The sequence below is a fragment of the Callithrix jacchus genome, chromosome 5 (assembly GCF_049354715.1).
Source record: "Callithrix jacchus isolate 240 chromosome 5, calJac240_pri, whole genome shotgun sequence".
Lineage (NCBI taxonomy): Eukaryota > Metazoa > Chordata > Mammalia > Primates > Cebidae > Callithrix > Callithrix jacchus.
In genome coordinates this window covers 102695468-102709025 of record NC_133506.1, presented here as the reverse complement: position 1 = coordinate 102709025, position 13558 = coordinate 102695468, and the positions used below count along the sequence as shown (strand labels likewise).

Here is a 13558-nt window from a genome sequence, read left to right as displayed (position 1 = left end):
GCTGAGACTACAGACATGCACCACCACCCCTGGCTATTTTGTTTTTTTTGAAATGGAGTCTTGCTCTGTTGCCCAGGCTAGAGTACAGTGGCACAATCTTGGCTCACTGCAACCTCTGCCTCCTGGGTTCAAGCAATTCTCTGACTCAGCCTCCCAAGTAGCTGGGATTACAGGCACTCGACACTGCATCTGGCTAATTTTTGTGTTTTTAATAGAGACGAGGTTTCTTTTTTTAATTTTTAATTTTTTTTTTTTTAAAGATGGGGTTTCACCATGATGGCCAGGCTGGCCTTGAACTCCTGACCTCAGGTGATCTACCCACCTCGGCCTCCCAAAGTGCTAGGATTATAGGCGTGAGCCACTGCACCCGGCTGAGACGAGGTTTCACCATCATGTTCAGGCTGGTCTTGAACTCCTGATCTTGTGATCCACCTGGTTCAGCCTCCCAAAGTGCTGGGATTACAGGCAAGAACCACTGCACCTGGCCTTTTTTTTTTTTTTTTTTTTTTAGATGGAGTGTCGCTCTGTCACCCAGCCTGGAGTACAGTGGCACTATGTCAGCTCACCGCAATCTCTGCCTCCCAGGTTCAAGCAATTCTTCCACCTCAGCCTCCTGGGTAGCTGGGATTACAGGCTCACACCACCACACCTGGCCTAATTTTTGTATTTTTAGTAGAGATATGGTTTCACCACGTTGGCCAGGCTGGTCTTGAACTCCTGACCTCAAGTGATCTGCCCACCTCGGCCTCCCAAAGTGCTGGGATTACAAGTGTGAGCCACTGTGCCTGGCCTAATTTTTCTTTTGATACTTAAGTTCTTAAGCAAGGCTTGTCAGTACCAATGCCAGTTTTTCTAGATGAAAAGAGAGCAGATACAGATTTATTATTTCTCTGGTCAGAGCAAGCCCCTAAACCTGTCAGCATAATAGTGATTGCAATTTTTTTTTTTTTTTTGAGACAGAGTCTCACTATTTTTTGTATTCTTAGTAGAGATGGGGTTTCACCATGTTGGCCAGGATGGTCTCAATCTCTTGACCTCGTGATCCATCAGCCTCCCAAAGTTCTGGGATTATAGGCATAAGCCACCACGCCCGGCCATAATTGCAATTATTTTAGCAGAAATAATAATTACTGGCTAAGAAAATGAACTCTGGAACCAGGCCTCTTGTGTTCAGTCGTCTCCTATGAACTGTGAGACCTTAACTCCAAATGACTTTGCCTTTCTATGTCTCAGCTTCCTCACCTGTAAAATGGGAATAATAACAGTATCTACTTCCCAGATGGTTGCGAGGAATATACAAGTTCATATGCATAGAGCGCCCCCGATGGTGCCTGGCACAAAAGAAGGCTCGCTAAGCACTGGCTTTGATTCCTGTGGGTAATGGTTAATGTTTATTAGACACCTTGCCGTTTAGACAGCTTCACAGCGGCAAGATAAGCCGGCTTATCTCGCTTCCTCAGATGAGGCAGCTGAGATTTCAGAAGGCAAATGTCTTGCTTGAGTCCATCTGGCTTTCAGACCTTGAAATTAGGGAGGTGCGGGTGGTTGGGCCCGGGCTCAGGGAGTATCTGGCTGGTAATGAATCAGACAGCAGCGGCCGCAAAGCTTTTTAACATCATCTGGTCTGAGCTAGAAGAGATGTGACCCAGGGGACTGAGTCGGGGAAAAGAATCAGCCCGAAGAGAAAGGCAACAGAAATAGAAGGGGAAGCCTGGTAATTGAGTGCCCCAAAAAGGATGTTTTACTGCCAGTGAACAACCAGTTTCCCTGGCAGCAAGCTGGGGCCCAGCTGTGTGTGCTGCAGCGACCACAGCTGCTCCCGCAGCGCCTGCCAGCCCTGGTGAGCCCATCTCTCAAGGCCTGGGAGCCAGAGCGGGAACCCCTGGGCTGCCCAGCCATGCATGCTGTGTGCCCCTGGGTTGGGGGCAGCCCCCAGCTCCCTGCCTGGGACTCAGGCTCCCCACGAAGCCCACATGGGGTAGCTATTTGCTATACTCCCTGTGTGACCTTGAGTAAGGCCCCTTCCCTCCCTGGGACCTGGCTTCATCAACCATGCAATGACAGGCTGGGTCAGTGCAATGTGTCTGGCAGAAGAATCGTCTGTGGCAAAGGTCACCCAATGTCCAGGAAGCTGGAGATTGTTTTTGATCAAATGCCAGGGGTCCCCACCATGTGGATAAATCTTTGATACCAGGGCGCCAGGGGATGGAAACAGCACTTCAGTGAAGACAGCCTGGTGAGAGCCGCTGGCCCAGGAAGACAGCAGGGAGGAGTGGCTGGCTGTCGGGGATCAGTAAGACCCGGCCAGTTTCAAGAGTTACCACTACAGCTGGGCAAACCTTTTAAGTGTTAAAAAAGGGGAGGGGGGGGAAAGGCCAGGCATAGTGGCCTATGCCTGTAATCCCAGCACTTTGGGAGGCCAAGGTGGGTGGATCATGTGATCAGGAGTTCAAGACCAGCCTGGCCAATATAGTGAAACCCATCTCTACCAAAAATGCAAAAAAAACCAAAAAAATTAGCCAGGCATGGCGGTGTGTGCCTGTAATCCCAGCTACTCTGGAGGCTGAGGCAGATAATTGCTTGAACCCACGAGGCGGAGGTTGCAGTGAGCCAAGATCACACCACTGCACTCCAGCCTGGCAGCAGAGCAAGACTCCGTCTTAAAAAAAAAAAAAAAGAGTTACCACTGCAGTGACTTTATCTAAATGTCTTAAGCTCTCTGAGTCAGGCTTACCTCTCCACATAAATGATGCTGTTATTTATTTCAAAACTCATTGAGCCTGTGGCAATGGTATGTATGGGTAATAACCAGCATTATTACTATTATTCTAATAATTTCACACCTGGTTTTCTAAAGGACAGAACATTGGTGTGCCTGGTCCTTTTTTTTTTTTTGAGATGGAATCTTGCTCTGTCACCCAGGCTGGAGTGCAGTGGCAAGATTTTGGCTCACTGCAACCTCCACCTCTTTGGTTCAAACAATTCTCCTGCCTTAGCCTTCCTGAGTAGCTGGGATTACAAGCTCCTGCCATCACGTCTGGCTAAGTTTTGTATTTTTAGTAGAGATGGGGTTTCACCCTGTTGACCAGGCTGGTCTCCAACTCGTGACCTCAAGACCCATCTGCCTTGGCCTCCTGAAGTGCTGGAATTACAGGCGTGAGCCACCGCACCCGGCCGGCCTGGCACTTTTGTGGCCACTACTCTGGGGCTGCCGCTCTTTGAAGAACCCTGTGGGAACAGCTGTTGAGAAGTCACAGCCTGTGGTGTGGCCCCGGTTGAAGCCTGGACCATGGCTCGGGGTGCTCCAGGGACCAGGCTGTGGCCCTCAGTACCCCATCTACCCCCCTAGTACCCCATCTCTCTGCCTGTCATCAAACAACCCCACCCTCACCTCCTTCCTAGGGAGGCTTTCTCTGGCAGAGGAATGGACAGCTTGCTCCACCAGGGTCTCCCAGCCTCAGGGAGTGGTGGCCGCAGGGGCCCATATTCACAGACCCCCTATAATGCCAGCAATGCAAGGGCAGGAGGACAGGAGGTGGGATGCAGTGGGATGGTGTGTGGGCTCCCCTGCAGCCCTGCAGGTGTCACCTGGGCATCGCTATTCTCAGAAGCCACGTCATTGTCTGTCAGTGTCAGAGGCTGGCATGGCTTGGGGGAGGGGCAGCGGCAATGCTGAGGAGGCTGGCAAAGAGCCATTTTCCTCCTTCATTGAAATTTTGCAGGTCTTTCTTGAGAGCCACTAGGTACCAGGTTCAAGGGGCTTCACAGAGGATGTTGCACGGCCCCTTTGCCCTTCCCTCACCCCAGATGACACGAGAGCGGAAAAGCAGGGTCAGCTAGAATCAGGAAGCAAACACAGAGCCACCAGGTTCCATGCAGGGAGAAGGTGATTAGGGTGGGGGCCCTCTTTGTCCAGTGCCACCTTCCAAAGCCCACTGGGCACAGCCCCATGGTGCCAGGCCAGCAGCAGTGACCAGGGCTTCAGACCCCTCCTGCAGCTGCCACACTGTGGGCATGCAAGAAAAACATGGTCCCCATGAATAGATGAATCCCCAACGTGGTTTGGCTTTGGTGTGGTGTGCTGGCAAGTCTGCCCATAACAGTGTGAACATTCACAGCAGTTGACAGGGGCTGTTTCCTGCACGCTGTGCTCTGCAGGTCCCAGGTGCCCTCAGATCCATCATCTGCAGGCCAGCCTGAGCAGATTCTGGAAAGAGCTCATCCTGGCCTGGCTGTGCTATAGATACTGATGGCGATTATTAGGGGGAGCGGCAAGGTGCCTGATGAGGAGTGTGAGCGTGTACACAAGTGTATGCGCTATTGTGTATGTGTGGCTAGCCAGCGGAACCAGCAGCTACCACCATCAACCTCTGACAGAGTGCCGGGCATGTAAGAGGTGCTCAGACATCACTTGTTGAATAAGTGAATGAATGCACGAATGAATATGTGAATACATGAATGAATGCATGGGTGCTGTGGGAGGGCTGCCACTAAGTTGTAGAAGCAGTTTCAGATTTAGAAGCGGGCTTCTGAGCCAAGCATGGTGGTGCACCTGTAGTCCCAGGTACTGGGAGGCTGAGGTGGGCGGATACCTTGAGTCCAGGCATTTGAGGCTGCAGTGATCTGTGATCATGCACTGCACTCCAGCCTGGGCAACAGCATGGGGACCTGGCTCTAAAATATACATATATTATTGTTATTGGAGACGTAGTTTCAGTCTTGTCACCCAGGCTGGAGTGCAGTGGCACGATCTCAGCTCACTGCAACCTCTGCCTCCCGAGTTCATGCAATTCTCCTGCCTCAGCCTCCCAAGTAGCTGGGACTACAGGTGCATGCCATCACAGCTGGCTAATTTTTGTATTTTTAGCAGAGACGGAGTTTCATCACGTTGACCAGGCTGGTCTTGAACTCCTGACCTCAGGTGATCTGCCCACCTCGGCCTCCCCAAGTGCTGGGATTACAGGTGTGAGCCACCACACCCAGTCAATTATTATTATTTTTTGAGACGGACTGTTGCTCTGTCGCCCATGTTGGAGGGTAGTGATGTGATCTCAGCTTACTGCAACCTCTGCCTCCTGGGTACAAGCAATTCTCCTGTCTCAACCTCCCAAGTGACTGGGATTACAGGCGTGCACCACCATGCCCCACTAATTTTTTGTATTTTTAGTAGAGATGGGGTTTCTACATGTTTCCCGGGCTGGTCTCAAACTTCTGACCTCAGGTAATCTGCCCACCTTGACCTCCCAAAGTGCTGAGATCACAGATGTGAGCCACCGTACCCAGCCAAATTATCTTTTTAGAATAATAAATCTCACTCTCCCTCATTCTCACTCTGTTGCCCAGGCTGGAGTGCAGTGGTGCCATCTTGACTTACTACAACCTCCACCTCCTGGGTTCAAGCGATTTTCATGCCTCAGCCTACCAAGTAGCTGGGATTACAGGCACCCACCACCACACTCAGCTAATATTTGTATTTTTAGTAGAGATGGGAGTTTCACCATATTGGCCAGGCCAGTCTCAAACTCCTGACCTCAAGTGATCCACCTGCAAAGGCCTGGGCCAAGCGCCCAAAAAAAAAAAAAAAAAAGTCTTTTAATAAAAGAAAACAAGCAGGCTTCTGGAATAAATGTCAAGAAGCTGAAATGCATGTGTTAGAAATTTCAGGGGGAAAAAAATAGCTCCAATTAATTAGAAAAGATCCTTCTTACAAAATTGGTCATTACCAAAAACAAGGAAAAAATAACCAGGGCTGGCAAGTTTGAAGTCTGTCGCTCTGATTGAAGACTAAATTGAGACACCTTTACAGAGGACAATTTAGCAACTGTTATCAAGAGCGATAAGAAGATAGATAGGGGCTGGGCCTGGTGATTCACTCCTATAATCCCAGCACTTTGGGAGGCTGAGGCAGGCAGATCACCAGGTGGAGAGATCGAGACCATCCTGGCCAACATCGTGAGACTCCGTCTCTACTAAAACTACAAAATTTAGCTGGGCATGGTGGTGTGTGCCTGTAGTAGCAGCTATTTGGGAGGCTGAGGCAGGAGAATCGCTTGAACCTGGGAGGCGGAGGTTGAAGTGAGGTGAAGTCGCACTATTACACTCCAGCCTGGTGACAGAGTGAGACTCTGTCTCAAAAAAAAAAAAAAGTAGACGTTTTATACAATCATTTATATTCATTTAGTCAGCAAATATTATGAAGCCTCTACCATGTACCAGTCATGGTGCAAGCAACCAAGTATGTAGTGGGGATCAGAACAGACAGGCCCTTGCCCTTCCGGAGCTTACTTTGTAGAAAGAAGATATAAATTAATCAAATTATCACACAAGCATACAACTATATGAAAGAAAATGGAGTAACTAAGACTAAGGCTTTCTGCAGTGAGACGGAGAGATGGCGGGAAGACTGCACTCACGCCTGCTACAATTCAAAACACACTCTATCCCAATAGACTTGGATACACAGCTGAAGTCACGATCTGCCAGCTCCAACATTTCTCAGCTGGGAGTACCCTAATTAGCTAACCAGTCAGAAAGGCTTTGCAATTTAGGATTTCTGCCCAGCCAATGAGCTGCCTCTGAAAACAACTCTTTGTGGAAATCCCACATAAAAAAATCCTCTCCTGGCCCGGCGCAGTGGCTCGAACCTATAATCCAAGCACTTTGGAAGGCCAAGGTGGGTGTATCACCTGAGGTCGGGAGTTGGAGACCAGCCTGGCCAACATAGTGAAACCTCCTCTCTACTAAAAATACGAAAGTTAGCCAGGCATGGTGGCGCCCACCTGTAATCGCAGCTAGTGGAGGTTGCAGTAAGCTGAGATTGCACCACTGCACTCCAGCCTGAGCAACAGAGTGAGACTCCATCTCAAAAAAAAAAAAGATAAAGCATTTTCTCCTGCACTTGCCTCCTGGGATGCTCTTCGGGGCTGTCCTGATCCAGTGTACCTGGATTGCAATTTTTTCTTTCCCAAATAAATGCTATTTCCTTTGGCCTCCATGTCAATCTCTTTTTAGCTAACGATAGCAAGTTATAACAAATAGTTTGAAGGGAAAGTATAGGATGCTACAAGACAGGGTAGCAGCAGGGTGGGCCCTGATTGGATGGGGGTGGTCAGGACAGGCCTGTCTGGGGGAGGGACATTTAATAGAGGTACAAAGGGAGAACTGAAGGAGGGACAGACATTGCCAGATGATGAATGAGGAGAACAGCTATTCAACATACAGAGAATAGCATGTGCAAAGGCCCTGTGGCAGAGAGGAGTGTGGTGGTTTGCTTGAGGAGCTGGCCAAAGGCCAGTGTGGCTAGAGTACGGTGAGTGATGAAGAGCGTGGGAGGAGAGGGAATGGAAGGAGTCAGATCACATGGGGCCTTGTGGGCCATGTTACGGAGTTCGGATTTTCATCCTAAGTGTGGTGGAATGATACTGGAAGGTTTTCAGCAGAGGAGTGGGTAACTTAATCCAGTTAGACTTGCATGAGGTTCAGGAGAGAGAGGATGACAGCTATGACCAGTGGGGTCCCTGCGGTGGTGTGGAAAATGAGGGAGCTGTGGGATGCAGTGGGGGCGTGGACTGGATGTGAGTGACAGGGAGCAGACCCAGTGATGTTGAGCAACCCTGCAGTGGCAGGAAGGGAAGATGGGGTCAGGGAGTGGGAAGTTCAGGTGGGTGGTATTGGAGGGGTGATGACTGGGTTGAACAAGGGACTTGGCCCCTGAGGTGGGACATGAGGCAACAAGAAAATCAAGGATCTGAGAGGCCGGGGTTGATGGGTCATCCGCACAGCTGCCGGAACCCCTGAAGATGAGTTGTAAAAGCAAAAAGCTGGAAATAACTAAAATGTCCAACTATTAGGGATGGTTAAGTAAATCATGATGAATCCACCAGGCAGAATATGTTACAACCACTAACAATAAGGGTGGTACACACCAAGCAGCACAGAAAACTGTTTCTGTTGTACTTACTGTTACATGGGAGAGAAACTCCCCAACCTCAGGGATGGCTGACTCCGCCAGGTGGAAACTTACTTCCTTATTCATTTAACACTGTTTATTGACATGCAAGATACAAATCAAACGGAAAAGTACACCAGCCACAAGCGTCCAGCTTAGTGAGTTTTCCCCATCTAGCCAGTGCCTAGAACAAGAAATAGAACATAAGAAACGGTGGGGTTTCCAGGTCTTTTGCAATGAGTTTGTGTTCATTTCGTGTGAAAGAAACCAATTTTAAAACATGGGCAGAGCCTTGGCTTTCGGTGTGCAGCCTCTGTGGGAAACCGGCTCGGCTCCTGAAGCTGTGTGCTCAGGGAGGAGCCGGTGTTGGCTCTGCTTTTTCTCGCCCCGGTTGTCTGTCACCATGGGGAGAGTAACGTGGCCCCACAGCTGATAATGACCCCAGGGTGAGGGGGAGAGGACTGGGCAGGGACACTGGTGTCCCTCCCCTACTCCCAGCCTTCCCGGCCCAGCTCCCTGAGTCTTCGGGGGATCCTTGGGTGCCTCACACCTGTCCCTGCTTCCTTCCCATAGGTAGAAAAACTTGTGAAATGTTTGGATCCCAACGACCTGGGGAGAATCAACTTCAAGGACTTTTGCCGCGGGGTGTTCGCCATGAAAGGTGAGGTCTTCTGGGCTCTCCCAGGTGCTCTCAGGTCCCGCCCAGCTGAGGAAGCTGCTGTGACTGGGGTCCCAGCCTGGATTCCTCCCCAAAGGGGTCCCAGAGCCCAGGATGGGCCCGAAGTAGGCTCTGCCCTGGCTCCCCCGGGGACAGAGGGGAAGGATGCAGTTGCCCCAGCCATGGGGGCTGCGGTGTCACTTCTGCCCTTCCCCTTGTGTGCCTGCCTCTGGAGAAAGCCTCCCTCCCTGCTTTTCTGGCCTCTGCCTCTCTCTTCCGCTCTGGGATGACCAAACCCAAGGAGTCTCCTGGGATGTGGGAGGGACTCCAGTTTTAAGACCAGGGCAGTCTCAGGCAACCCTGGACAGAGCGCTGCTCACCTGACCGCCGCCTCCCTCTGAGCTGCTTTTGTGTCCTCCCTGCTCCTGCCTCCCTTTTTTTTTTTCCTTTGAGACAGGATCTGACTCTGTGGCCAAGGCTACTGGAGTGCAGTGGCACTATCATGGCTCCCTGCAGCCTCTACCTCCTGGGCTCAAGCAATCCTCCTGCCTCAGCCTCCTGAGTAGCTGGGACTACAGGAGGTACACCACCATGCCTGGCTATTTTTTGTATTTTAAGTAGAGATGGAATTTTGCCACATTGCCCAGGCTAGTCTTGAACTCCTGAGATCAAGTGACCCTCCTGCCTCAGCCTCCCAAAGTGCTGGGATTACAGGCATCAGCCTCCGTGCCCTGCCCTCTCTTCTTAATTCTTCCTAATTCCTGCCTTTCTTCCCTGCTCCCCCTTTCAGCTTTAAGGGGGACAAGATAAATCCCTCTGTCTTGTCCCAAATTCAAAGGCCTGTGTGAGAAACTTGCAGGAGTCAGAATATGGCCACTCACTTACCACTAAACTGTTTATCTGAGACAGTGAAGGCTAAGCACGGTGGCTCACAACTGTAATCCCAGCACTTTGGGAGGCTGAGGCAAGCGGATCGCTTGAGTCCAGGAGTTCAAGACCAGCCTGGCCAACATGACAAAACCCCATCTCTACAAAAAATACAAAAAATCAGCTGGGCATGCTGGTGTGTACCTGTGGTCCCAGCTACTTGGGAGGCTGAGGCAGGATCACCTGAGCCCAGGAAGTCGAGGCTGCAGTAAGCTGAATTCATGCCACTGCACTCTAGCCTGGGTGACAGAGTAAGACCCTCTCTCAAAAAAGAAAAACATCTGAGACAGCGGCACAGGTCACCAGCTGGGTGGGTTCGCTAGGGCCTCCCCACCAGCTGCATAGAGAATGCAGTCACTTCTGGAGTCCCAGCATGTCTGGTTATCTGTGAAAGAAGCCGTGGCTTCCTGTCTGTGGCTCAGATCAAGGTGAGCCCTTTTCTGTGGGGTGCCTGTGAGTCCAGGGAGGTTGGAAGGATGCAGGGATTACTTCAGCAGAGTGAGGGGTGAAGGGAAACGAATGCACGGTGCAGGGGGCACAGAACATAGAAGGCGCCGGGGACACTTTGGGAGCCCGAGGCGGGTGGATCATGAGGTCAAGAGATTGAGACCATCCTGGTCAACATGGTGAAACCCCGTCTCTACTAAAAATACAAAAAATTAGCTGGGCACGGTGACGCGTGCCTGTAATCCCAGCTACTCAGGAGGCTGAGGCAGGAGAATTGCCTGAACCCAGGAGGCGGAGGTTGCGGTGAGCCGAGATTGCACCATTGCACTCCAGCCTGGGTAACAAGACCGAAACTCTGTCTCCAAAAAAAAAAAAAGAAGGCGCCAGGGAAGGATTTGGTGGACAGCGGGCCACTGCAGACTGCACCCTCCATGTGCCTGTGCCGGGCGCTCTGCCAGATCCCCCTCCCGTGTTCAGAGCCACCTTGGGGCATTTGCTAGGGCACCCAGGAGCGAGGCCAGGCATGTACAGAGTCAGCAGGAACTGGAGCTGTCCTGTGGGCGGCCCTGTCCTGGACGTCCCAGGGTCTGCAGGACGTGGGGGGCACCAAGCCTCAGAGGGATGGGTGTGTTTGGAGTCCCTGTGAGCCAGGTGGGCCGCACTGCCTTAGGTCCCCTCCCCCAGGAAGGCCTCCTGCCCTCCTGTTGCCCAGCCTGCCCTGTGTGTGGGAGTTAATCCCAGAGAACAAGGGCCTGTTACAGCCCCCTCCACAGTGCCCAGAGCCGAGTTCCACACCGCCTGGGCTCCATCCCTCCCTTCTGGTGCTCAGCTGGCTTCCTGCAGCCTCAAGCCCCCGCCTCAGCCCTTCCCACCCCATGCCCATTAGTCAGAAGCAGAGCAGCCATGCCAGGCTGAGGTTTGACCCTTCACTGTCCTTGTGCCTGTCTTCAAAGGGTGCGAGGAGCTTCTGAAGGATGTGCTGTCAGTGGAGAGCATGGGGACACTGCCGTGCGCGCCGGAGATCCCAGACTGCGTGGAGCAGGTAAGGCTTGGGGAGCCTCGGCGTCTTCCACGGCTCTGCCTCCTCCTTCTTGGTCTCGCCTTTGCTCCATTTTCAGTATCTTGGAGGACCCAGAACCTCCCTCTGAGGACCCTTCTTGAACATCAAAATCAAGAAATAGTTATTTAAACAAGAGCCCTGGGGCCTCTTTCGAAGCCCCAGCAGAGTGAGTAACAGCCCGGGGTCCTCACCCAGCAACTTTAAACCCCGTCTGTAGCACGGAGGGGAAATTGAGTTACAGATAGGGAAAGTGACAAGTCAAGGGCAGGCAGGACTGGAATTGTTTCCTTTTCTCCTGCACCATCGCTCTGTGAGCTGAACAGTTCCTGTTTATTTCAAACAACAACGAATTCTCCAATTCTCTGACACTAACTGGTGTCCAGCAATCAGTTCCACCTGCCGCTAACTACCCAGCGTTAGCACAGACTCCACAAGTCAAGGTCATCCTCATGAGACTGCCCCACCTCCCACGCCAGCTGCAGGTCTTCCTGGCCCACTGCAAACATAGGGTTCCCAGGACCACCTTCCTCAGGCTGGGTAATTCACTAGAAACACCCGGGAAATGGTTATACTTACGATGATAAGCATATTAAAAGGATACAACTCAGGAATAGTCCCACGGAAGAGATGTACAGGACAGGGTATGGGGAGAAGGTGCAGAGCACCAGCACCTTCACTTAGGGGCACTGCCTTTAGCATATCACCATGCTGCCAGCACCCAGGCTCTCTGCATCTTATTGTTCAAGAATTTGTAGGCCTGGCATGGTGGCTGATGCTTATAACCCCAGCACTTTAGAAGGCTGAGGCAGAAGGACAGCTTGAGCCCAGGAGTTTGAGACCAGCCTGAGCAAGATGGTGAGACCCTGTCTCTACAAAAAAATTAAAAATTAGCTGGATGTGGTGGTGCACACCTGTAGTCCCAGCTACTGGGGAGACTGAGGTGGGAGGGGCATTGAGCCCAGCAGTTTGAGATTTCGGTGAGCTGTGCCTGCACCACTGCACTCCAGCCAGCCTGGGAGACACAGCCACACGCATCTCCAAAAAAGTTTTACAACCCAGTCTTCAGCCCCTCTCTTCTCCCTGGAGGTTGGGGGTAGGTGGGACGGCGAGGAAGTTCCACCTCATTGTGTGCTCAGTCTTTCTGGTGACAAGCCCCATCCTGAAGCTCTGTACCAGGAAGCGGGACAAAGACCGCAGTCCCCAAGGCTCTCTTTTACTGTTATCATCGCCTAGTGGGTGTTTCTTATAAAACTTTGAGCTAGTTTTCCAAACAGTGCCACTTCTTCCTACAGAGAAACAGTTTAAGGTGCACAGTTGACACCCGCCGAGGTCCCTCCTGGTGACAACACCCAGAACTAGAAGAGGATGATTTGGATTTCTCATCCAGTCCAACCCCCAAACCTTTTCTCCAGCTCTGACGGGTGCCTCATCTGGACCCCAAAGCATGAGCATGTTTATAGCTAAAGGAGATCCAGATCCCAGAGGCCGCTTTGGCTGATGCTGGGCCTCTTGGAATCCAGCTGGGTCGTGGGGTCAGGGTTGGATTCCCTGGGCTGGACTGGAGGAGGGACAGTCCATAGAGAGGGGCACAGTGCTAAGGACTCCATGGTGGCAGAGACCAAAGCCAGGTACCAACTGAGGGCCAAGGCCCCTAGGCTGGGGGTCAGGTGGCTGGACCTCAGGCTGCTGTGCTCAAAGCAAGAGCCTGCAGGGATTCCTGAAGACACCAGGCTCCAGGCCCGTGCCTATGCCAGCAGTGATGGCTCCAGGCCCATGCCCATGCCAGCAGTGATGGCTCCAGGCCCGTACCCATGCCAGCAGTGATGGCTCCTGGCCCGTGCCCATGCCAGCAGTGATGGCTCCAGGCCCGTGCCCATGCCAGCAGTGATGGCTCCAGGCCCGTGCCCATGCCAGCAGTGATGGCTCCAGGTCTGTCTTCAGGGGTCCAGCACACAGGGGTTGAATATGTGTTTGGAGCCAGCTAATGGAACCGGGATTAGGGCAGAGGACCCCCACCGTGAGACAAATACTGAGTGCCCCAGGTGCTCTGTGGAGGGGCCCCTTCCTGGATTGCTGAGCAGGAGGCGGGGTGCAGAGGTGTGCAGGACTGGGTCTGTACCCACGTGGGCCACCCAGGACAGGCCACGCAACCCAGGCACGTTCCTCTCAACCCCTCTGAGCCTCAGTGTCCTCAGCTGTAAAACAGGGCCTGCCATTCCAATCTGGAGGGTCTGCTGTGAAAGTTCAGTGAGAAGACAGACCCCTAATAGGTGCTAATTCCTCACTGCCTGCTGCTGTGTCTTGAAGATGCGTGTAAGAAAATGGCGCTGAAGTTACCGTGTGCGTTTTTCAGTTTACCCTCGGATGCTGGTGTTGCAGTGTATTGTGTCAGAGTAAAGCCTTGCCCCGGGAACTGCAGGGTACAGTGGAGCTGAGGCTTGGGGTGGGGGAGGGGGAGGGTTGGGTGGCCTGTTCCTTGTAGTCTTCGGTTGCTTTTGAGACCCCCGTGTTCTGCCAT

General features: G+C 52.2%; 1 protein-coding gene across 1 annotated transcript in view; it reads left to right on the top strand.

The window, feature by feature from the left end:
• RAB11FIP4 (RAB11 family interacting protein 4) overlaps positions 1 to 13558 on the top strand; it is a 137930-nt gene that overhangs the window by 29965 nt on the left and 94407 nt on the right. The window contains exons 2-3 of the mRNA XM_035300875.3: positions 8522 to 8609; positions 10934 to 11022. Of these exons, the coding sequence (XP_035156766.1) occupies positions 8522 to 8609; positions 10934 to 11022 (177 nt within the window). The remainder of the gene's footprint in view (positions 1 to 8521; positions 8610 to 10933; positions 11023 to 13558) is intronic.